Source organism: Amphiprion ocellaris, chromosome 1 (assembly GCF_022539595.1).
Source record: "Amphiprion ocellaris isolate individual 3 ecotype Okinawa chromosome 1, ASM2253959v1, whole genome shotgun sequence".
NCBI classification, from domain to species: domain Eukaryota; kingdom Metazoa; phylum Chordata; class Actinopteri; family Pomacentridae; genus Amphiprion; species Amphiprion ocellaris.
In genome coordinates, this window is record NC_072766.1 from 14069226 (window position 1) to 14094542 (window position 25317).

At 39.9% G+C, this 25317-nt stretch overlaps 2 protein-coding genes across 3 annotated transcripts; both read left to right on the forward strand.

Moving 5' to 3' along the window:
• The first annotated feature begins 35 nt into the window (after nt 1–35).
• Nucleotides 36–7369, forward strand: LOC111577169 (fibulin-7). Of its 2 annotated transcripts, none has more exons than XM_035954225.2 (8): nt 36–337; nt 3065–3224; nt 3313–3483; nt 4116–4241; nt 5462–5629; nt 5732–5869; nt 6445–6580; nt 6674–7369. In XM_035954225.2, the coding sequence occupies exons 1-8, from the start codon at nt 269–271 to the stop codon at nt 7035–7037; spliced, it is 1332 nt and encodes a 443-aa protein (XP_035810118.2). In that variant the 5' UTR covers nt 36–268; the 3' UTR covers nt 7038–7369. The 2 variants fall into 2 exon arrangements, with proteins under 2 accessions (XP_035810118.2, XP_023139068.2); XM_023283300.3 differs by having other exon boundaries at nt 40–337; nt 5420–5629.
• A 3975-nt stretch (nt 7370–11344) lies between these two features.
• kif7 (kinesin family member 7) lies at nt 11345–23496 on the forward strand. Its single transcript, XM_023283273.3, has 20 exons — nt 11345–11464; nt 13475–13867; nt 14110–14307; nt 14428–14827; nt 14920–15267; nt 16030–16222; nt 16328–16495; nt 17735–17893; nt 18076–18221; nt 18378–18499; nt 19093–19233; nt 19332–19537; nt 19783–19980; nt 20267–20392; nt 20656–20832; nt 20912–21127; nt 21362–21568; nt 21758–21956; nt 22214–22375; nt 22783–23496. Exons 2-20 carry the CDS (start codon nt 13537–13539, stop codon nt 23175–23177), a joined length of 4092 nt encoding a protein of 1363 aa, XP_023139041.2. The 5' UTR covers nt 11345–11464; nt 13475–13536; the 3' UTR covers nt 23178–23496.
• The last annotated feature ends 1821 nt before the right edge of the window (nt 23497–25317 follow it).

The following is a 25317-nucleotide window of genomic DNA, read 5'->3' on the forward strand; positions in this document are numbered from 1 at the left end:
GGAAGTACACTCCAAATTAAGCAAAGGGATAATATTGTGGTCGCATTTCCCTTCAAGTCTCTTTTACTGATTGGTTCCTGAGGAGTAAACCCAGCATTCCACGCCGTTTTGCTGCAGCAGCTTTCCCACTGCCAACTGTGGTCTTTTCTCTCACCTGGACTCTCCACACACTCGGAGGGCTGCCCACTCGAAGTTCACACTGCTGGCAGCTTCTAACTCGTTCGAGGACTGCTAATCGGCTGTGCGTTGGATTGGTGTTGGTGGAAACATGTTTGCGTCAGCTGTGATTGTCACCACCTTGCTTTGCTTCTGCTCGCTCCATCCTACTTTTGGACAGGTAAGCAAGCACGCAACACAATGATGTTGGCTAATGAGTGAATGAATGGTGCATTTGCTAATACATCATTCCAGTTAAAGAAGTTTAGTCATATCTATTGAAGCTTAAAGTAATTGATTTCAATATGTTTCTTATTAGAATCATGTATGGCTTAAAAGGCACAGTTCCTCAAACCTAAATAATATTTCCTCTCTTCTGAAGTGCACAACAAGTCCTACTTTGAATGTCCTTACTTGCCATGTGAGAGAACATTTTTGACAAAGTGAACCTTGAGTCACCTCTACTTTGCATGCAAGCTTCAGAAACAACACCCCAGAGGCTCCAGTGACTGAATTAACTCAGTATATCTCGGCTGTGCTTCACTGCAAACCTGCTAAACATTTCCAAGAAGCTGCATCTGTCTGTGAATGCCCCTCTTTAGTCCTCTGCATGCATGTCTGCGTATGTGCTTGTGTGTTTTTGTTTGTGTTCTAGTGAGAATCAACCAACCTGATTATGTGTTTGTAATGTGAGCATGACAGTTTAGATCTTGTCTATGTGTGTTTTTCTCAGCACGTATCAGTGTGTGCTGTTTTTTTTTCATAGTTATAAATCTGGTTAGATTACATAGAACTGTACTGTGATTTTGAGCTCCAGCCCTACATGTCTCCTACACGCTGTGGTAACATCACCCAGCTAACATGAAGCCATGCGAAATGTCGCCTTGCACAGGCAGAAAGAGGCCTTTGACAACTACACTATAAACACCAGCCACCTCCCTCCAAATGACTTCAAAACCCCCGTTCATGCTAAATAAGAAAGGTGTTTTCAACAAATATTGACTCTTCTTACATAACTCCTGCTGGATGAAAACACTAATTGGTTGTCTGAAAACATGCATGAGAGGACAGGGCAGATCGACAACGATGTTGTTGAATGAAGCAGAGTAATGAGGGAAAGTGCAGATTTGGGCAGCAAACAAGTCAATGCCACTCCCTCGACCGTACAGCCAATGGGAAGGGAGGTTGTAACAGGTGGTGTTTATGCTGAGGACGTTCATAACTGTTTGAGTGACCCCAAACTCTGCAATATAATTACCCATAATGCAAGATATATAGCGTTTGATACTATCCCCCTTTCCTAAAATGACTCGTGGTCGTTACATAACTTTGTTTAAAGAAGATTTCAAACCTCTGCGGAAGGTCACACCTAAACCCACATCACAAGAATACACAGAGTTACACACAGGCTGTTTCTGTGTTCATGACTGAGTTACAGAATCAAGGTGGCTGGCCAGTGATGAGGTTCCAGCTCGCAAATGCTTACAGTAACCAAACAGACTCTGATTCCTGCAGCATTTACGCCCTCATAGGAACACCTTGGCCTCTGTAATGGACCAGTCCCCATGTGCACTCCCTCAGGAGACTTGTCTTGACATTTGGATCTGAGTTTTGGTTACAAATATCAATTCATTTTGTAAGGCATTTTTACATTATGCACAATAAAACTATTTGATTGCAAAAGTGTGTATATGACCATCGATGTAGGAATGATATCCCCACTGGCAATGTTAGTGTACACTTTTAAAAAGTGTAATTTTGGACAATTTCTTTTTATATTAGTGATTTTTTAATATATTTTGATACCCATGAAAATATCTATAAAATTACAAAAACAGATTGAATTTAAATGTCCAATGTCAGTTACCATTAAAATGCTGTAACTGCAAGTAACCATATCATTTCCATTTTTAAGGAATTTAAGGATTTTTTTCACATAAGAGGAATTTTATAATATATTCACAAATTTATTGTAATTTTATAATTTCACAGATATTTTCCATAATAGTTTATATTATAAACTTTTTATTTAATAGATAAAACTGTAAAATTTGTGTTTAATGTTATGTATATTTCTAAAATTAGATACAATTAGTAACAACAGAAAAATAATGTGTTTCTATCTATCTATCTATCTATCTATCTATCTATCTATCTATCTATCTATCTATCTATCTATCTATCTATCTATCTATCTATCTATCTATCTATCTATCTATCTATCTATCTATCTATCTATCTATCTATCCATCTATCCATCTATCCATCTATCTATCTATCTTGAAGAAAAAAGAACACTCAAAGAGAATGTCCATGTCACCATACTGTATATCCATTGGACTACAATTAAGTCAGTCATTAGGAAATGGAAGGAATACGAAAATGCATAAATCTGCCCAGAGCAGGCCATCCTCTGTGGCTGAGAAGCGAAATTGTGATGCTACTGTGATCATTTTTTGTCATTTGAGTGTTAACAAAGCAAACACTGAGCATCTTTTAAGTCTTCTGAATGAATGGAAAGTTCTCCTGCTAATAAATCAGTGACATCATTGGCTTGTGATCCTGTGGTCTCTCACTTGAGGAAAGTTTTCTCTGTTGATAAATATTTATTTTCAGCTGACCAAAGCCAGAGGAATGGCTTTTTTTTTCATTCAGAAATTCAGCAGACGGCAATACTTTCAGAGAAAACTTTAAAATGTGTTGTCGTTTTCAAAATCCAGATATCCAGTAATATCATAAAGAGTGCAATCCACAACATGCTCCCAAGGTTCTTTACATATCAAATTACTGTATGAAAAAAAACTTTTTGATAAAGATTTTTCTGATATAATCACTGAATAACACGATCAGTTTTGAACAATACTCAAAAATATTTCTGAATTTATTCAACCTCTCTGTTTTGTTCCAGGATTGTCCTAGTAAGCAGGAAATACAAGGTTCTCTTAAGCAGGTCCAGAAGCTTCTGTCAGCCCATGAAGCCTCCTACCTGCAGAGTCTTCGCAACCTGAAGAAGAAAATAAATTTACTGCAGAGTGCCACTGGGAAGCAGACCACAAAAGCCATCAACAGTAAGCAAAACTTCAAAAATGTTGATTAATTCAAATGTTACATGTCAAATTATTTGCCAGTGTGCTATTTTTTAACACCCCCTACCAGGTACCTGCCCCAAACTGGACGCTCCTCTCAGTGGGAGGAAACTTGGCAAGTCACAGAGCGTGGGCCATGAGGTTCACTTCCTGTGTGACCCTGGGTACGAACTTGTGGGGGCAGAGAGCAGAGTTTGTCAGGAGAGTCTGACCTGGAGCGGCCAGCAACCCACCTGCCGAGGTGAGAGATCATTCTTCTGCTGCCTGGCGTCACAGAGATGGTCATTTCCTCCATTTATGTCCTCGTCATCCTCTTCCCACCAGCATCTCCCCGCTTCTTCTCCCTGGCCATCACTCATCCAGTTATCTAGCCCACTGATCACTTTTACGACCCTGTCATCGTGCTCTTTGTAACCTCTCTGCCTCCTGCTTTCTCTTGCCCTTCCTCTCTCTGTGCATCATGCGTGTCACCAGCATTTTTCTATGTAGAGATACATTTCATATGTGACCCATGATCATATTTCCTTTTTTATGTACTTTGGTCATTGTCCAGAGAGCTTTTTGAATGCTGTGTCATGCGATATTCCAAACCTCTGTGTCCTCTGACAGCTCGCTGACTTTGAGATAACGGCTCAAAGGCTGTTTGATCAAGATGTGGCTTCTCTCCTACACTGTGGCTGCACCCAACGTTAACTCCTGTGCTCCATTATTTCCTCATATTTCTCTCTAATACATCCATATGTCATGATGTCATGTTCTGTGAGTTCCAAGCATCAAAGTTATTGAGTTGCATATGTCCTTGTATCTCTGGCAGGGTTTAAACTTAGCACCGGAGTTCCTCTGTATAACCTCCTTTATGTGTATTTCCCTCAGATATCAATGAGTGTGCATCGTCTCCCTGTATGAACGGTGGGACATGTGTGGATGAGGTGAACCAGTTTTCTTGTATTTGTGCCAAAGGCTGGGCTGGAGTTACCTGTCAAAGCCCAGTGCCAACATGTAAGTACAATACAACAGACCACACACGTGTGTTGGGAATGTAGGTTTACTTCACCATCGCACTGCAGTTCACATATAGACAGCATGTAACACTCTAAAGACATTAACACTTTACCTGCATGATCTTCATATATAACAACCAAGTATTTAGGACGACACATATTTTCATAGGCCAGTATCCAAATCCTTTCAGTCTGCTGAAGGAGATTACATTGGCTAGGGGTTTGGTTTGCCAATACAAGGCAGTGCTACATACCACACAGTGGGTTTTATTGAATTCCAGCCTGAAGCCCCTGATGGTTCTGGCTGAGTAGCAGCGGTCTGCTCCCTTATGTGAATGATGGAAGTATTCTCTGGAGCCCAGTTTGTTTCATTTATTTATTTATAATTTCTATGTAGCTTACAGTTTGTTGAGAGTTTTAAATATCTGATAATGTCCCTATGCCATTACATTAAAACAAAACATACATAAACATGAAGGATCAATTAAATTACTTTCATAAAGAACCTCAAAACTGATATCTACAGTTTCTACAGTTTAAAAATTGTCTAAATTATTCCAAACATATCAGGTTTCATATTTCTGCACTGCCATCTCTCATTCTTGCTTATCAGCCCACAAATACACTTAGACAATATATCTTCACTGAGCTTATTTTGCTGCAACTGATTTATAATGGTAGTTGCAGAAGAAAAAGACAGTTTAACAGTAATCACATCACACACTACCTGTGATCACACACCAACATATTACTTGGAGAAAATCAATAGAAACACAGAAATGAAAAAGAAAAACACTCAACATCATTAAACAACCTATTATAGGAATCAAAAACAGATGGTTATTGTATTTTCATGGTTCTCATGATATAATGTAGATACTGAGAATATCTGCACACCTGAAGGACCTAAAAAAGGCCATTTTTCAGCATTATCAAACTGATATACAGAAGAGGTGTCCTTTAAACCACCAAGTCACGCTCCTGTTGAAATCCATTTGTTACAGCCAGTTGTGACTGAACCTCACATGACATCATTCAGTGCATCAGTGATGTCTGTCATATACTGTCAGACAAATAAACAATGCTTAAGCCTGGGGTGGATATTACAACAACTTAAAACGCATTACAGCTAATCACCACCGCTTACCTCTCCTTTCCTCTGACGTCCTCATTCAGTCTTTGTCACCATGACAAACACCTCTGCCGCCACCTCCCCAGCCACCGCTGCTGCTGCTGCTGCTGCTGGTGCCGCTGCCGCTACCCTACCAGCTGCCACCACTGGGCCTTTTGTTCGTCCGTCACGTTGCACTACAGTTCAGGGAACCACCCACTGCACCTGTGAGCCAGGATACACCATCTCTGGCAGAGACAGCACCATCTGCACTGGTACACTTCATACTTTCACCTTCATCAACCCTCAGCTACAAATTGTAACTATTATCATGCTTCTGAATGGGAAGCTAACTGTGTTTGTGTTTTGAATTTCAGATATAGATGAATGTGAACTGTTCCATAATGGACAGGCTGGCAGATTGTGTTTACATGCTTGTGTTAACACTGCTGGAGGCTATCGCTGTTCCTGTCCTGCTGGATATAATGTAACCCGCGATGGACGCAGCTGTAAAGGTGAACTCACTGTTTCACTGTGTTTAGTTTTGTTTTCCCTTTTCAGTCATTCAGCCTTTAAAATTTTATTTGCATAGCCCTTTTCTGGGCACTCAAAGACACTTTACAGTTAATAGGCAGATAATAAAAACAAAAACAAACACGTAAAATAGAGCTGGTATAAAAGCATAAAACCGTTAAACATTAAAAGCGATCTTGAAGATGTTATTTAGACCTTGAGTAGTCACTGAACTGAGTACATTCAACAAAATAAACATTTTGTTTATTTGGCGAATCTGTACTCAGCAGTACTCAAAGTTTCAGAATTATGAGGCAGAATGTCATCAATCATGAAGTAAAACTGCCTCATCCAATAAAATACAATTTCTGTTGACCACGAATGCCACCAGTACTATAAAAATTAAATTAACACTTCTCCAGGTGATCATAAACTTAAGAAACATTAAGGAATTCCTTTTTCTAAATAATGGCATCAGTTGCAGTTCCTTAAAAAAAGAACTGAATTAAATTTTTATACAGCCTAGATTGTTATTTTCTGTTTAAATAAATGACTTTGTGGTTCCATTTTCTCACAGATATTGATGAATGTGCCACCAGACAAAACGACTGCACCAAAGACCAGATGTGCATTAATACATATGGTGGTTTCCAGTGTGTTCGTGTGGATTGCCCTAAAATCCCGAATGCTACATATGTCAAGACGTCGCCTATGTGAGCAAGTCAACTCTCAGTTGCAGAAATAAAAGTGATTTTAATAATTCAGATTAAAAAGTTTGACAGTTACCTGCTTTGATTCCATTCCAGGCGTTGTGAGCGTAACCCCTGCCCTGTGGACAACAAGGCTTGTTCTCAGGCCCCCAACTCCTTCTCCTACCATTACCTGGCCGTTGTGTCCAACCTGTCAGCTCCTCGCGTCATGTTCAGGGTCTCGGCGTTGCGTCCAATAGGGGACACGCTTCGCTTCTCCCTGCTGGGAGGAAGGCACGCTCGCCGCCACTTCACAGTCCAGCGTTCAGACCGTGTGACAGGTCAGCTGATGCTGGTGAGCCCCGTGCAGGGACCGGTCACTCTGGAGGCAGAGGTGGAGATGAGCGAGATGGAGAGACGAAGCCAGCTGGGGAGATACATCACCAAAGTCACCATGTTTGTGTCTCAGTATGAGTTCTAACAGAAACACATTTATTGCACAAAGATAGCAGTGAGCGTAGAGGATATGAAAGGTGAATGACATGATGTAGCAACAAAGTAAAGCAGCACTTGAGTGGAGGACAACAAGCTGGAACAGGCAGAAAGGTAGGCTGTCCACCCTGAAATAAAGTATTATTTTTGTAAAGGCTAAATTGATATGTATACTGGACATGTAATCGTGATGTGTTAACATTTTGTAATCCTCTTTGCTTTCACTTCATGTTTTATTTATTTTCCTTTTTTCAGAACGAGTTCAAAAGAACTATAATATTCATTCCTCTGATCATTAAACAACATGTAAACCATTAAAAACTTGGTCTCTGCCAATTTATAAAACCTTTAAAAAAAACGTTCTGTACAGTTTGAACCTTTACACTTTCTGCACTCTCTGCCTTCCGAAACATGCTAAAAGAGCAACCTGATGTACTGTAAGCAGTGATATATGTGAGCAGTGGCTGTTTAACACTTCAGTTCTTACAGAACAGAGCGACGCTGTTCAGCAGACAGACAGCCGGCGATGGGCTGCTGAAAAGAGCCTCTGTGTTCCTAGGGTGCATGAATAACCTTTAACTTTTGAATTTGCAAAAACAAGTACACACAGAAAAATATTTTTGTCGTGCACTCTAAAAGTAAAGTCTGACTGATCATTCTGTGCTGCATCAGCCATCTATCTCCTCCTTGGTGTTACACAACTTTGTGGTAAAGAAACCACAAAAAAGTGCACGTGTGGATAGTAAGGCGGAGTGAAGTTTGACTGGAGAGAAGAAGGATGTCTTTAGCTGCGGTGAAGACTCCATACTGAGGCTGAGACTCACCAATAATGCCAGTAAGGGATCAGGAGAGCTTCAGCCCCATTAGAAAACGAGACTGCATGCTGAGAGAAGAAAAAAAGATGCACAGAGATAGTGGAGGTAGACAGAGAGTGATAGATGAATAGAGACGGCTGAATAGAAGACAATTCACGAAAGCCAGTCAGTCACTGGCTGAGGAGCAGGCAGAATTAAAAACTGCTGCCTTTATTATCACCACAGAATAGAACTCTCAGTGTTCTTTAGTCCATCTCGCCCTCTTCTGTCTCAATAGAGGAGTGTGCAAAGGGGAAGCTGAATGGGAGGCTGCCCTTGTGTCTGTCCCTCAGGAATCCACAATAGATGTTGATTTTGTATTTAAAGTTCACCGAAATTCCTCTTCTGTTACTCCTGTTCCTGTCATACCTTCCATTCCAGCGCTCACCTAAAGCCCTGCTCATCATCAGCTCGGTGCACAGCAGCCACAAATATCTACAAACTGGGCTCATAGAAAGTCAGTCTGTGAAAGGAGCTTTCTTATAATCTGATGTTTTGTCTGTTCTCTTCACCTCACTGTCCACTCTTTTCTTCCCTTCCTTAATCTTATCATATTATATCCACTCTCCTCATCATTCTATCCCCGCTCCTCCAGCTTCACTGCCTTTTCTCTACAGCTCTCCCCAATGTAGCTGAGTCACACTGTGCAGATAAAAAAGCCTTTTAATGAGTGCTTGCAGGGGGGGAATGAAATGAATATCCTGATCTCAGGCTGCTTGCGGGGGTGCTGTCATCAGAAACCAGCATGCTCACTTTGACAGCAGCTTGTGTTATCAGTGGTACTTATGTGTGACAGCGAATACCTTGGTCTCATCTGAAGTTTAACAGAACAAAGGGGAGCGTGATGAGGTCTGCTGAGGCTCCAGAGACTGTGAGCAGCTGAGGGGAAGAGACAGGGAGTAGTGCACACACACAGACGCACACACTATGGTTAACTTCATGGAAACTTAAAATATGCTTGAAGTGGTGGGACGTGAAGGCATTGGATGGTAGTCTGCATCACATTTTCTGATCCCAAAGACTCTTATCATCTCTCTCATCAAGAGCAATCAATGCTTTTTTTTTTTTTTTTATATCTCTGCTCTGTATCTTCATTTTCTGTCAAATACTACCCAGGCAAAGATCAACAAGAACATTTATTGTTGTATCTGCATCTTGGCTGAGTCATTGAAAAAAGAAACCCATGTATGTTCATGTACAGTTTCTAACTATAATAAAACACTGCCCCCTGTTGTTCACAGCTTTAAAGTGGCACACACCCAAAGTCTGTTAACAGTAACGATTATCATCCTCCTATTTCCCCAGCAGTTGCCATTCCTTTCAGAGTGATTTATTGGCTCCCTCACTTTGGAGTATAAAGTCTCACGTTGCAACATATACGTGGAAAAAAGATGTAAACTTTTAAAGTGAAATAAAAGTTACAATATGATCATAAAAGTATGGAAAACCTGTTTGATCTGATTGGCCCATGGGAAAGTCAGCTAAAATAAATGGCCTGTGCTCTCGCACTTCAGAGGGGTTCTTCAATAAAAATGCCCGCTTATACTTTATGTGAAACTCAGATCCTTACATCATAAATGGTCTGTGGGCTCTTTTTGATGATGTAATGTGATAAAACCGCTGGACTGACTAAAGTGGACATTAGAACCACAACCCAAATGTGATTTATGACCAACATTTTGAATATGTTTAAACACATAACTTGAAGGATGAAAGATGAAAAAATAAAAGCATCAACAAGCAGAATGAAACTGTGCCAACAAGTGTTTGCATCTTCGGACTCAAGCAAAAACAGAACTCATGCATTATCATCCATATCGAGCCAGTTTATGACAATTCCTTTCTATTCCTACAGTGAAGCTTTGTGCAGAAATTACATCAGTTTGTCACTCAGTGTAACCCACAGTAATATTGGCTCAAACACAGTAATGGTGTTTTTTTCTGAAACAATCAGAAGTACTTATGTTTGTTAGGTTATGAAATAGTACAAAACTGATACTAGGAGACTCTGATGTGGGACTGCTGGAGGCCCTGAAGAGAGCAACTTTGTCTCTTCAACCCTTTGATGTGCAATGTGGGTCAGGAGATACCCATTTTCTATTGGATTTGGGTCACACTTTTGACCCATGTTGTGCATCAAAGGGTGAAAAAAAGATTTCTCTGCAACTAAACTAGATAATGGTTATTTATATATATATATATATATATATATATATATATATATATATATATATATATATATAGTGCAACAACACTGTTTGCTTTTACAGTTACAGTGAAGATGTCAGATGACATGTCTGCAATAATATACGACTGATCACATCAAAATGTCTCTACAAACAACTGCAGTAACTTCATGAGTCACAGCATCAGCCTGTTATTTCTGTCTGCACATATTTAACTGGTTCAACAGAGAAGGAGGATTATTCTTCACTCTTTCATCTTTATCTTTGAGGATAATTTGCAGGACAAAACGTTTTAGCTTGCAGCTTCAGTTTTCCCCACATTGCCAAATAAGTACTTACACAACTGTCTGACTTCAGATGTTTGTGTTGAATGAATTGATTACTAATGCTGATATTTGTGAAGATGATGGACTTTACCTGCAAGGTGCTGATCATTAGATGTTCCTAATGTGAAAATGTTCCAGAATTTAAATTATTTCCATCTAACTCAGTTTGTTTCACTGCAACTACAAACCCTGTATCTGCAACTTTAATCTATTACATTGCTTAATATTGCCAAAATGCTCAAAAGGACTTTCGAAAACAGAATCTTTACGCCACAGACTTATTGGAAAAATGTGGAGTAAAAAAAAATATCAGCGAAATTCGCTGGATTTTGGTTGATTTTTTGTGTGAATGTTCTTAAAGAAAATATTTGCAGTTTTACTGATATATATGTCATCATTTTTGATATTTTAAGGACTTTTTTGGAAGACTTTTTTGGAAAATATTTACATGAATTTTCTTGCAAATTTTGGGAGATTTTTTTAAAATAAAATTTTTAAGGGAAACTTTTAAGAAATTATTGGAATTTTCTTCCTGAAGTTTTTTTCAGAAATTTGGGGGGTTTTTTTTGTTTTTTTGTTTTTGCTGATTTTTTTAAAAAAAATTCAGACGCGGAAACTATATTTTTTTTGGTGCTCGTAAATGAAGACAACAGGAGGGTTAAAGCACATTTTTAGGAATGCAAGAAAGGATTTTTCGTGTTTTCTTTTTTTTTCCGAGGATGTTTCCCTGAACTTTTCCCTTAATTGCGAATGAGAAACTAACTTCAGCGTCGTTGCAGAAACTGAGGCTTCAAGTGGCTGAAATTAAGCGTTTCTTATGAAATAAATATTTCGCTCGCCTCTGTATGTTGAGCCTAGACTACATTTAACTGTAGGTCTGTTATTATCAGTGTCTGGTTGAATCTTCTCAGCCACGATGCCTCGCTGTAGACCAAAACCAAACTTGAGCCCAAACTTCGGGCTCCTCCCCCTGACTGCCCCTCAGCTTCCATTCTCCAAAAAATCTCCAGTGTTATGCTGAATCCATGGTCTAACTTCTGCTACTTTAAAGTAAGTTGTGGTGACTGTTAGTGGCTACGAGAACTCACCCAAATCAGTGCATGCAGTTCACTTTTCTCCATTTTTTTACAGGGATACGCTGTTTCTCTTCTGTTTATCCTCCCTCATCCTCGTGTTCTTTTGGTTTTGTTGTTCGGGCTGCTGCTAACTTTAGCTTAGCTGAAGTTATTCTGGAAAACAAGCAGCCCAGCGACTGTGTGGACGTTATGAGGCTGTGAGACTTTATAGCAGCAGCACAAAAAACGCGACTTGTGTTAAATTTTTTCGGTTACTGATAACGGGCCTTGGCCGTTTACTTAGTTAACCTAAACAGTAGCTAGCTAACGTCAACTTGCTAACTTGGTCAACAAGTTATCAGCGTAGTCATAGCAGCTAGTTAGGATGTTAGCCACAGACAACCAGCTAGTAAATATCTGTACTTTAAACCAATTTTTATCTACTTGACAGTGCTGCTACACTTTAATTCGTTAGGTTACCATGCAGTAGCAATACCTGATCAAAATAGTGATCCACAACTCAGCGTCAAGCTTTTTTTTAAAAGCATATAACTCCACTTTTAGCAAACTATGCCATCTTTAACTTTGCTGTGTCGTCTGTTTATAGTTAGTGGAGAATTAAATGTTAAGATGCCAGAAAACAGGCCCGAGCTATAATAACCATCCTTGAAGTGTTTAATTACTGTAGAATTTAAATTAAAAGGTTGTGCAGATTTTCAGTAATGCTACATACACCACCTTTGGGAGGTACAGAGGAGTGACAAATTACAGGAAAAACTTGAACTGTTCACCCTACAATAGAGAGATCCAGTGGCTGTTCGGCTGTGAGGGACGTTTTACTTTCATGGTGTGTGTCCATTTGTTCCCTTAGTAGTGCAAATCAATACAGAGTTGTTCTGAGTGATCACCTTTATCCTGATGGGAGTGGTTTCTTTAATGGATGACAGTGCCTGAGGGGTCACTGAAGGGTATGTTGTGTATGAAACTGATGTATATTTATACAATGACCGTTGCAGTCACCATATCTCAACCTGAATGGAAACCTCAGAGATTCTGGAGCAACTTGTTAGATAGCACCATCATCAAAACACCATTTTTGGGGGGGAAGAATGGTGTTTATCCCTCCAATAAAGTCCCAGAGACTTAGAGAATCAATACAAAGGTGCACTGAAGCTGGTTTAGGCAGCATGTGGTTTCCCAACACCTTACTAGCTTATCTTATGTGTTTCTTTTTTCTTAAATCATTCCTCACCCATTAATGGATGCAGTCTAATAGCCTCAAAAAAAGAAAGCTAAAATCTGTATGTCTGTGGATTTGCTGGAAGTTCTTTTCGCTGTTTTTTCTTTTAATATTGAGTTGTTTGTTTGCATGAACAGAATATGGGCATGAAAAATACTCTCACACTTGCATTTGGACAGCTGTTGTCTGCTGTTTTTGTTATTTAACAGCACTGTGGCTATGCTTTGTGCTCAGGGTTTTTCAGATGTCAAATAAGAGGCAGAGGCAGCCTTGTCTTAACTTTAAATATAAATACAAAAGATCTTTGAATTACAAAGAAGCCCAACTGAGAGAGATATGAGTAAGATTATTGTAATTTATTATATATTGTAGCTTAAGGCAGGCGGATATATCTGTGTGAATTTGTCAATTTGCTGAGATTTGGCATTTTTACTAAAACAGCAGCTGTATGAGGTCTTTGTTGGCATTGTTGTGAATCAATGAACAGGCCTGTACTTTATGGCATACCTGAATTCTTGAAGTTTTTTTGTCCAGTAATTTCCACAACAGTAGCTACATTGCAATATAGTCATGCCAACTTATAAGAAACTAATAATTTACTGATAGAGGATTTAATTCAGATCACTTTTACTATAACTTATATTGAAAAATGTCTGTGCTTGAGCTGCTTTGTTTATGTTATCATGTCTTCTGTCGCTCATTCATGACCTTATGAATTCCTTTGCTGGATAACTCTAATTGCAGATGATTTCTGTTCTCTCCTAGTGGCCCAAAGATGATCAATACATAACAGCAGAACACAGAGGAGCTGTGACAGTGCAGAAGAAATGTCTCCCAAAGTGCCTGGTGGCCAAGGCAGAGGGGACTTCTGTGCAGTGCAAGTAGCCGTTCGAGTACGTCCCCTTCTGCCTAAAGAGCTTCTACACTGCCATGAGAGCTGCATCACCGTGGACTCTGAACTGCATCGAGTGACTCTGGGCCACGACCGACACTTTCTTTGTGACTTTGTATTTGAGGAAACTTGCTGTCAGGAGGAGGTTTACTCTGTGTCTGTCCAGCCTCTCATAGATGCCTTCTTCCAAGGTTTCAATGCTACTGTTTTTGCCTATGGGCAGACAGGCTCAGGCAAGACTTACACCATTGGAGAAGCTAATATTTGTAAGTTACTTATTTATTTTTGCTTTGTTCCTTTTCGTAGCAAAGATTACTAGCATGTGGGCAGGTGTGCTCTATGTAAACTGTCACAATGCAAGTTGTCCTCTTGCACTGCATTTTCAGAACAATATTTAATGCATGAGACACAACCAGACAGCACAGTTGGCCAAAGAAAGCATGCAGTTTTAATCACGTGTTACTGACAAAATCAACAACATTCGATAATGCATTTTACCCACTTCTAGGTTCCTTCAGAGACGAGGAGCAGGGTATCATTCCCAGGGCTGTTGCAGACGTCTTCAAGCTCCTAGATGAAAATGACCTCACAGACTTCTCTGTTCGAGTGTCCTACCTGGAGGTCTACAAAGAGGAATTCAAGGACTTACTGGAGGTGGAGACTGCCAGCAAGGACATCCACATCCGAGAGGATAAAGGCAACATTGGTAAGGACTAAGCAACCTTATTTGTTCAGAACTGTATTGTTTTGAAGCAATAAATATATTTACATATTGTGCAACATTTTACCTATCTGCCTTTTATATTTTGTCTTTGTGTCTTTATAGTTCTGTGTGGTGTAAAAGAGTGTGAAGTGGAGGGTCTTGATGAGGTGTTGAGTTTACTGGAATCAGGAAACACAGCCAGGCACACTGGGGCAACTCAGATGAATCCAAACTCCAGCCGGTCACATACCATTTTTACCGTGTACATGGACCAGCGTCGGGGAAGCTCTCGCCTTTATGGGACTGCTACAAGTTCTGGACCACAAATGTTGTCTTCTAAATTCCACTTTGTTGACCTGGCAGGATCAGAGCGCATCTTAAGGACGGGGAACACTGGAGAGAGACTTAAGGAGAGTATCCAGATTAACAGTGGTCTTCTAGCTCTGGGAAATGTTATTGGGGCACTAGGGGACCCCAAGAGGAAAGGCTCTCACATCCCATACAGAGACTCTAAAATCACAAGGTAAATTTGAATTAGTGAACTAGTTACATCTAACAAAGCATTGTTTTAAAATATTAGTTTGGTTTAATTTTTATTATCCCTGTTTCAACCAGGATACTTAAAGACTCTTTGGGAGGAAATTCAAAAACACTGATGATTGCGTGCATCAGCCCATCTTCCTCAGACTTTGATGAGAGTCTGAATACACTTAACTATGCCACAAGAGCCAGAAACATTCAGAACCGGGCCACAGTCAACTGCAAGCGCGAGCCAGATCGCGTGGAAGGGTTGGAGCAACAAATCAAGGCCCTTCGCAGAGCCCTCGAAAACCGCCAGCGTTCAGAAACCCGCATCATTGCTCACGCTGATCCAAACAGGAGGCCTCGGCTTGGAGAGAGAGAAATCGGCAGATTGCAAGTCCAGAGCGCTCACTATAGGACTTGCACAGACACTGCGTACAGGTAAAGCACATTTATTACACATTATCTGCTCTCTAAGGGTGCAGTATCCTGCTTGACTGCTCATTCAAATTCTAAAACATGTTCCAACTATTCTGGATGTCTTAGTTGTTGTAAAAGCTACATTATCTCAACCATTCAGTCATATGTTCATTTGTGAATTAATACTCAGGTATAGTTCACTAGTCAATACAGTTGCTGTACGTATGTTGAGACAAAGTATTGGATATTTAAGTATGGCCATCATTGTTTTATTTTATACCATACAGTTAAAAGCCAAAACGAGAGTAAACCTTGGGAATTAAACACAGTTTACAGAATAATACAGGGTTTTCTTTAATTTCTTAATCCATCAAGAGGCCAAAACCAACAAAGAATTTCCAGGTTTAGCCAAAGCCTTTTATAGCAGCTCTACTGTCATGCAGAAACTTTAAAACATAAAAGTACTTCAGTCTGAAATAATCTGTGACTCTCTTTGATGTCTGGATCGCAGTTCTGTGTTGCACGTGAAATGCCGCCATGCATACATGTTTGCTCCATTAAAATACTGACAAACTACTTAGTTTTTAAACTATAAAGGAGCTCATTTGAATTGATAAATATACAGCTGCAGATTTCTTCAAAAACAGACCTCTTGAGCTACGGATGTGGTGACTCGTCAGTCTAAAGTATGAGATGTTTTTAGGACTTAATTTTTTGTAGGTTTTAATAAATATTTGGGTTTAGTGTTTGCTCCTAAATTTTAGTGTTGCTGATGTGTCACAGGTTGCTGCGGGAGCTGCAGAGTGAAGGAGCTCTGACTGCAGAACAGAGTCTGAGAGTGAAGGAGTGGCTTTGTTCAGTGGAGGAAGAACGAAGTGGGTTGACCACAGCTTCAGGACCAGACAGCGGTATTGAGAACAGCTCTACTGAGGACAGTCTTGCATTGAGGAGAGGAAGACCTTCTGTAAGGAATCAGGTACTATTTCCCATTCTCAAATCAATAGTAAAAATTGGGTTAGTCATATTCTTTTGATTTAGGTGCACAGTATTGATATGCTTATAACTGTGACTTATCAACCAGGATGCAGAAGCTGTGGAGGAGAGGTGGAACCACGAGCATGAAAGTGACAAAGATGGAGAGAAGGAAGACGGTATTGCACATCTTCAGTCACAGATCCAACGGTTGGAGAGGGAGAACACAGACTTTTTAGCAGCTCTGGAGGATGCTATGGAGCAATACAAGCAGCAGGTTGGAAGTTTATTTCAAATATTTTTTCTCCATTATCTGTGTGTCACAGTTTAGTGGTTACTATTACTCTGCATAGATTTATTTATCATCTGTATAGTCACCACAGAGTTAGCAGGACTGACCCGCAACTTTAGTATTTGTTATATGCATTTCCGCTACTGCAAAATTGTTGCCGCTGTTGCTTCAAGATTACATGAAATGACATTAACTTGCAGTTACATGACTCTACAGAGTGTATCTAATTAGAAACAGTGGATATTTTAAGTGTTTTGACACATGGTGAAAGTGAGAGGGTAGGAGGGAAAGTAGACAAAAAGAAAGTGAAAAGACGTAGATTTAGCTTGCTACATTAATGTCAGCACCCTCAGTGAAGCATAATACCATATGGCTGCTTTTAGATCAATAAACATCAGTAAGATATAGATGACTAGATTGCCAAGTAATTAGAACACATACCACATGATGCATACCAAACAGTGAGTCCCCAGTTCATTTCCTGGCCTTGAAAACTTTTCTTGTACCAAAGTTTGTCTTGACCATCTCTCTCCTGCTCTTTCACCTTCATTATCTATCATCACCGCTCTTTTACTACATTCCTTTCTGATGAAACAATAAACTGTGACAAAAATAAACAATTTAAAAAATTAAATTGCCAGTGATATTTATAAAAGCCCTGTATCAAAAATAGTGATTGCATTTTCACATGAGCTTGTTAAAATAATTCTTAAAAATAAAGTTTAGATGCTTGATGCCAACAAGAAGTAAGAACATTACTGGTAGCAAGATCCAATGTATGTACTCATTCTAAAGTGTAACCTTGTTAAACAAGTAGACGGCAGGAGAAACAGAGGAAAACAGAGCAGGACAGAGGACAGAAAGAGGAGAGTGATGGAGGAGAGGAAATTAAGACAAAGTACAGGCTATCACACTGGGGGTTTATATGGTTAGACGGGTCAAGGGTCCACCCATCACCTTTACACCATATCATGCAATTTAATATATTTCAATGTAATGCTGTGTGAAGAATGACCAATCATGCCCCTTGAGTTTGTCCTTTTCATATTTTTTAATAACCGCTGGCCTTCTACATAAATATACCGCTCAGGTACAAGAAAGCACTTTCTCCCTGTTGCTGAAAAGTATCCTAGAGGAAACACTAAATTTGATCTCCACCTGAGCTATATCATATATTACCTGCGATGATATGTTACTGATTTTATTGGTTTCGTTTTGTCTCAGAGTGATAAGCTGCAGGAGCAACAGGACCTGATAGCAGACCTACAGTGCCAGCTGTCTGCTTCAGGACTGATGGGCCTGGGACTTAACTTGAGGTTGCGGCCGCACACCGCCCCTATGGGCTCCATGCAGCACAGTCAGAACGGAGGCTCCTACAGACAGGTAACCAAGCAGCAGAGATACTTTTACAGACTAAAGACAAGAAGTGGAAAAATCTCATTAAAGATGCATAGAACAGTGCAGTTTATTTTGATTTTTGGAACATTTTTATTGAGACAGTAGAACAGTATGTGTCATTGCTTGCTTTATTGTATGTGTGTGTGTTTGTATTTCTTTGATTGCAGGTCAGTCCAGTGGGCTACCTTGGCAATGGGCTTTGTGGTGATCAGGAGGGAAAATCTTATGAGGAGCAGGAGATCTCAGGAGGAGCAGAAATGCATTGGAGAGAAAGAGAGGGCAGTCATTCCAGTCTCAGCCAAGAGAGATACAAGTATGTTAGTTTTATACTATTTAAATCCAGTGTTCATATAATACAGTCTGTTGCATTAAATACAAGACTATTACTGATACTAGATACCACTATATTTGTGGACAGCATCAATGTCATTACACCTGCATATATGCTGTAACTCTATGATTCTGTCAGGCAGGTGAACCTGACCTGGACCAAGCGGGATATGCTGTCAGGAGGACTGGCAGCTGGTGGCAAAGGGCCAACATCTCAGCTGCCTGAACCAGACCAACACCCCTGTTTAGCCAGAAAAGCATGTAAGTCTAACAACTGGGTCATGAACAAGATTTCCTGGGAGGTTCAAACTTGATTTGATGAAGCACTGATGGGATATCAAGTCAATCAAAGAATCCTCCATCTGTTGTTTGTTAAGACTGTTTGTGTGATCATCCTTCCTTATTTGCTAGGTTACACAATCAGAAATATTCACAATTCTTTCAGTTATGGAGAAAGACAGTGTGAAACCTCTTGCATTTTGATCCTTTAAGTTCATTCTCCTGTGTTGAACTGTTTGCTTGTGGAGAGTCAATTACTAGGTTTTTAAGTGAATTACAGAGACACCAACCCGTGCATAGGGTTTTCATTGTGGTGTGGTTCTTGTGTGATTTGATAACCTCTGTATGATATGCTTTTGTTGCCTGGTTTTAGTTTCTGTTCCAGTCATATTACCATCACTTTATGCACAAGTGGAGGGTTGTAAGTCAAACTGGGCTAATGGATCTGTGTGGATACTTGAGATAGATCACACATCTTGGTTTGAACCTGTGGGGCTGTTGCATTGAAGCTCTGCGCCATTCGGTACTGTACCACCCCACTGACCTCTCATCTGCTCTCTCAAATGTCTGTGTAGCAAACTCCAGTACAGGGGAAAGTCTGAAAAGTTTTGAAGGCGTTACAGAGTGGGGACTTCTTCAGGCACAGCAGAAAATCAGAGAGCTGTCAGTCACCATCCGCATGAAAGAAGAACTCATCAAGGAACTGGTCAAAACTGGTAGCAATTTCATTCTTATTACCTCTCCTTTGCTACATGTTTATAAAATAGAAGTTTTCTCATTTGATTTGGTAAATCAACTGCTTGTGGTTGTTTAGGTAAGGATGCTCAGGCCCTCAACAAGCAGTACAGCCATAAAATTACAGCTCTGGAGAGTGAAGCTGTTCAGGCTCGACAGGAGCTGCAAGAGGCCCAACGGCAGCTGCAGGATCTAGAGAGGCAAGAGAGAGAAATCAGCGCAACAGACAAGACCAGAGCACAGGAATGTCGCAGGAAGATAGCTGCTGCTCAGAGCAAAGTTCAGGTTCGACTTTCTAACATCTGAATTCATGCGTTATACCACCCAGGCAGTAAGCAGCTACTCATACAGTGATGCTTAACTGTGCTGTACCTGGATTCATGTTTTGTTTCTAAGATGCTATTTTAAACCCATGTTCTTGCTGGATGATCATTTTATCATATCTAAGTCATTTTTTTTTAATCATTAAACAAAAGTCCTTTCAGATCTGTAAAATTCTGAATGGGAAACAATGTCTGGTTAAATGTTAGGTACTACGTCAGCGGCAGAGGGATACTGCTCGTCTCGCCAACCTTCCTGTCCAGAGTGAACGTCGTGTGTTAGAGCTGGAGCGAAGCGTCCAGTCTATGAGACAGCAGCAGGAGCAGCTGCAGAAACGTCTGCGTCAGGAAAGTCAGCAGAAACGACGTCTGGAAAATGAAATGCAACGAAGAACTCACAGAGTCAAGGTACTGCTGAGTTACAACAATATTTTTAATGATTAAAGAAAGATTGTAACTTACCCAAAATCATTGCAATTAATATAAATGATTATCACACTTAATGCTGCAGGTTTTAGTAGAAAATTAACCTTTTTGAAAATGATGTGCCATTTAATTTGAACAAAAATGAACAAAACTATCCCACATGACTGAATTGCATTTGGCACCTTTATATTTACTCTCGAAAGAGGTATTTTTCTTCTGCAGATGTCCTGTAGCTGATCTTAATCTTCTCTCGCTGACACCATTACAGGAACTCGAGATAAAGAATGAGCAGCAGCAGAAGATTCTGAGGATAAAAACTGAGGAGATCGCAGCCTTCCAGAGGCAAAGACGCAGCGGCAGCAACGGCTCTGTCATCTCATTAGAAGAGCAACAGGTGCGTTGAGAACTGGTCTGAAATGTAGTAATTGTTTAATAATTTTATATGTAACATTAATGCTGTATTTACAAATTAAACTTGCAACTTTCACTGTTTTGGCACAGAATTGCATTAGTTGCACCTATCTAGTATTTCTGTACCTTGAAATACTATTTTTTTCAACCTAGTACCATAGTAATGCTCTATGCTGTCTGCAACCTTCTGCTAATGCGTGTGGTTGTGTGTTTTTTCTGTCTACTTTTGTGTGTCCCTGTGAGCAGAAGATTGAGGAACAAAAGCGTTGGCTGGATGAGGAAATGGAACGGGTACTAGAGCAGAGGAGAGGACTGGAAGATCTTGAAGGAGAGCTGACTAAACGAGAGGAAATCCTCGCCAAGAAAGAAGCCTTGCTGCAGGAACGCAGTGGACTGGAGACCAAGAGGCTCCGGTCCAGTCAGGTATTCACTAACACAAACATCTCAGCTCAGTGACACAGAAATGTTCAAATGTTGATTTTTTTATTTGTCTTTCCTCCAGGCCCTAAGTAAGGATCTGGTGACACTTACTGGGCGTATTGAGACACTTGAGCGAGAGCTGAGTGAGAGGAATGGTCTCCTTCGCAGCAGCAGTGCTCAAGATTCCCAGCAGATCCGCCAAGAGATCTCCAACCTGCGTCAAGAGAAGGACTCACTGCTTAAACAGCGAGTTGAGCTGGACGACAAGCTGCGGCAGGGTAACCTGCTTTCACCTGAGGTCAGATGTTACTCTGGGGTTCAAGCAGCTTACAATGATTTTATCTTTAGACGAAGCAAGATTTAGCTTTTTTAGGAAATGCAATATCAAGTCCTCATATAGCAGTAGCAGAAAGTAGCAAGAGTGTGGCAGTTACTGATTAGTCCTCACTGGAAAATGTAATAATAGCTGTCTGTTGCTGAATGTCTGTTTATGTCCTCATGAAGCCCATCTGTTCACTATGATGTTTACCAGGAGGAACGAACCCTTTTCCAGTTGGACGAGGCAATCGAGGCTCTGGATGCAGCTATTGAGTACAAGAATGAGGCCATCACTCAACGACAGAGACAGCTGAGGGCCTCTGCCAGTATGCTCTCCCAGTGGGAAATGAATCTCATGGCCAAACTCAGTTACTTGTCTGCGTCTGAGACCAGAGCTCTGCTGTGCAAGTACTTCGACAAGGTGATCCATGTGATCTTCCATTTGGTATTTTTACAGTATTCTTACTTGTTTCGGCATTGTAGAATGTCACTTGTACCATTTTAACTGGTTACGCTACTATGTCAAATTACAGTGTCAAATTATGCAAGACGTGGCTGTGAACACAGCAGTATGTATGCTGAACAGTGTTTGTGTGAACATGCTGTGTAGGTGGTGTCTCTGCGTGAGGAGGAGCGTAAGCTGCAACTTGCCCTGGCTGAGCTGGAAATGCAACTAGATGAGCAGCAGCGGCTGGTGCAGTGGTTGGAAAATGCCCTTGATCGCACACAACTCGACACAGATCGCCGGCTTACACAGCAGCAGAAAGAACATGAGAGGAGTGTGCAGCTCTTGCTGCAGCAGTGTCGAGGTAAGAATGGACCTTTTTTTTTTTTTTTTTTTTTTTTTTTAACAAAGGCTGAAAAAAGGTCATCATTCACAATATATTACAATTCCTCCCTCATATGTCTACACTACATATATGTTAGGTTTAGAGGAAGGGTTGGATCAAAGCAACTGTAATGCCAAGATGTACTTAGATCAGCTTTTTGTTTGTTTTCATTAGATTATTTTCAAAGTCAGCCATTATTATTGATAGTAATTGTGTGTGTCCTTCCATCCTATCAGAACAAATGGACGAGGGTCTGGCAGGAAGACAACGGCAGTATGAGGGATGGATCCATAACCTCAGCAAAGAGCTCAACCACTACAAGGCAGCTAATCTTGAACTAAGCAGCAAACTGAGAGAGTTCTGTGGTTCAGCCAGTCAGCCAAAAGAGCATCCTAAAGGTAAAAATATTTTTGGATCTAATGACTGATAATCATTGTGATTAGTACTGATAACTGCAACACATGAACACTTGTAAACTACTTCTTTAGAAGCTGATTAATAATGCTCTCTACTGTTTTCATACTGTTTTGAGTTTGAGTTATCAAATTTACTCAAATGCACAAATATGTAGACGGTCAGACTGTAACTACCTTCGTTTAGTCTGTTGTTTAGTTTAGATTTACTTTTTGTTTTTTGCTTTGCCTCAGTGTGAGTGTAGATAGTCTGATGTGACATGGTGTCTCCTTGATCATCTTTTTTGCCCTCAGATCTCTTGATGTTTGTCATAAAATTCAATGGGCTCATAACTGTGACACTCAAACCTGTTTAATTTTGCTGACTGTCCTGCTGACATGCTGTCTTTCAGTCATGCCATCTGAAGGTAAACCTGCAAATGTTGGCAGCATGGAGAAGCTGACTCGTTGCCCTGACGACGGCACAGGAAGCAGAGGGGCCGGTCAGCTGGATAAACCTTCCAGGTCCAGAGAGGAGATGCGTGAGCTGGTGAACACGCCTCTCCCGTCCACATGGAGACGCTCTTCTCTCCCCACTGAGGAACCTGCTGCCATGGAGGAGCTGTGGCTTCAAGTGGCTGGAGATATTCCTGTTAATCGTGTAGTTCAGAGTGGTCTGGGGTCCTGGGGCGGGCCGACGTCTTTGCCTGTGGTTAAATCTCGACGAGAGTCCCGTCGCTCCAGCCTCAACATTGGACCACTGACCTCAAACAATGCATTAATTGACGTACGGAGGAATCCTGTCTGAAAATAACTGTATTGTAAAACTCAAGATCATTCGCATAGACTTTTGTTCTGTGGCTTATGAAAGATTTGGTTGTTTCATCAGGCTTTAGTTTTTGTATTTCAGTTTTTGTACTTGTTTATTTTTATTTTTTTTAATGTACACCCACTGATTTTTATACAAAGCACTTTTCACTAAGGTACAGTTTTTCATTTTAAACAGATGGTAGGTATACAGTCTTACCACAGAAATTCTTTTGTGTCTTTACAATATGAGGTTCTCTCTAATCATGTAATCTTTTGACCTGCTACAATATTTTGTATTAAAATATTTTTGCCTTCTACACTCGTGTGGCTTGTTTTTTAATTTCCGTCTGAGTCAAGGCCACACTTGTCATCAGAATTTATTTATCCATGTGTTGCACATCTCAAATTGGTATCACCTACAGCTGATCTGATGAATATAATCCCAGATTCCAGGTACAACTGCTTTAGGCTCATGGTTTTGTAGATTACTTTACAAATAGACATTATCGTTATCATACAGAGACAGAAAGTAGATTTTTGATGTTTTATTATGGAAGTATTATCGTCAGAATTATTCTTTCATTTCTGTCATTTTTCTTTTTTGTATTTCCTGAATGGAAAGAAAATCATATCACAGGTGAGGCAGGGATGTGGCTCGACACCATCTGACCACTAGATGACAGTAAAACCTCAGTGCTCAACATCTCTAATGTTTCTGGAATCAGGCCTCATCCTTATTAGAATATCTACCGCTGTAAAAGACAAACTAGAATATAGGTGTCATTGATGACTTTAGTCAGTTCAAAATGAATGAAGAGTTGTGTTTACCTCCACCAAATTGCACCCTTGTAGGACAGTGGGCAAATAGTGTTAAGAATAAATTTAAAGCAAATCCATTAGAAAGCAAGCTTACCTGGTGAAACCTGATGAAGTTTTCTTGTGAGGTGGTGCAGTAGAAAAAGTTTCATGACCTAACTTTGTTTTTGTTTTTGGCTATATTCAAGAATAATTATTTAGACTGTAAAATGCCATGTATCGTTTCTCATTATATAGTGCTGTTTCTATCTTAAATAACCCCAAGAAGTTAAGAGCAGGTGTATAGAATTGTTTGATTTTTTCTTTTCTTTTTGTTCTTTACACATTTATGGCAGAGGGCTGTAATATATCAGTCAGACGTTGGTGTATTTAATGAACTGCAAGTAAGGACAAAAACAAGTAAATGGAGGAAGGTTTTGCTGGTGTGTCTGCCACGGTGTTCTAGACTTTACTACCACTGGGTGGCGCTAAATTTTACAATTTACAATTCTATGTAGTGGTATGGTCTAATTACTGGGAATAGACTATAATCCATCACCTCGTTTTTCTTCAGAAGACAAACGTGGTAAAGTTTCAGGGTGTCTGACAGTTTCTGAGAGAAAAATGAAATTAATTAATATCTCTTCTCTGATTTCCTTATTTTCTTTACTTTAATACCACCCTTACTATTAATTAGTAGTAACTCCTACCATTTCATTTCAAATTTTGAAATTCAAACACCACTGAGAGGTGCTAAAGTCAGACATTTGCCATTTCTGTACAGTGGTGTAGCCTAATTATTGATAAATAGGCAATAATCCATCACCTCTTTTTATTGCAGGAGTCACGCATGAGGGAAAGTTCTACGATAATCAGTTAAACTCATATTTTCTAGTTTATTTAATATAAATATGTGAACTTGCACATTTCTCATAAATGGAACTTAAAATGTCAATTTTTTGTTTTGCAAACAATTAAAACCTTAAAACACTAGTTTGTTTATTAGTTCACTCAACTCAATAAACTAAGTTCACAAGAAACAAACATGATATATAAACAGACTTTCCATGATACATTGTTAGAGAGACTTTTTTTAGGTTTGGGAAAATGCAGTATGCCTTTAATATGTGTTAAATTGACTTGTGGTTGTTTCTTTGCATATTAATAAATCAATTCTAACCATGACAAAGTTAGCAATAAATTCATTCTGGAGATTAAATTTATCATTTATGAGGCGCAACCTTATGGATTGGGTTTGTTCTGACTGTCCTCAACAGCTGAGGCTGTAAGTACTAAATATGAAATGAATTTTTGTTGTGTTCACTCTGGATAAAAGTTTCTGC

Coding starts and splice junctions, on each gene's coding strand:
- LOC111577169 (XM_023283300.3), top strand. CDS start 269: ATGTTTGCGTCAGCTGTGATTGTCACCACCTTGCTTTGCTTCTGCTCG. Junction 4,242..5,419: donor TCAAAGCCCAGTGCCAACAT/GTAAGTACAATA, acceptor GTCCTCATTCAG/TCTTTGTCACCATGACAAAC. Junction 5,870..6,444: donor CGATGGACGCAGCTGTAAAG/GTGAACTCACTG, acceptor ATTTTCTCACAG/ATATTGATGAATGTGCCACC.
- kif7 (XM_023283273.3), top strand. CDS start 13,537: ATGTCTCCCAAAGTGCCTGGTGGCCAAGGCAGAGGGGACTTCTGTGCA. Junction 18,500..19,092: donor CTGTTTAGCCAGAAAAGCAT/GTAAGTCTAACA, acceptor ATGTCTGTGTAG/CAAACTCCAGTACAGGGGAA. Junction 22,376..22,782: donor GCCAAAAGAGCATCCTAAAG/GTAAAAATATTT, acceptor GCTGTCTTTCAG/TCATGCCATCTGAAGGTAAA.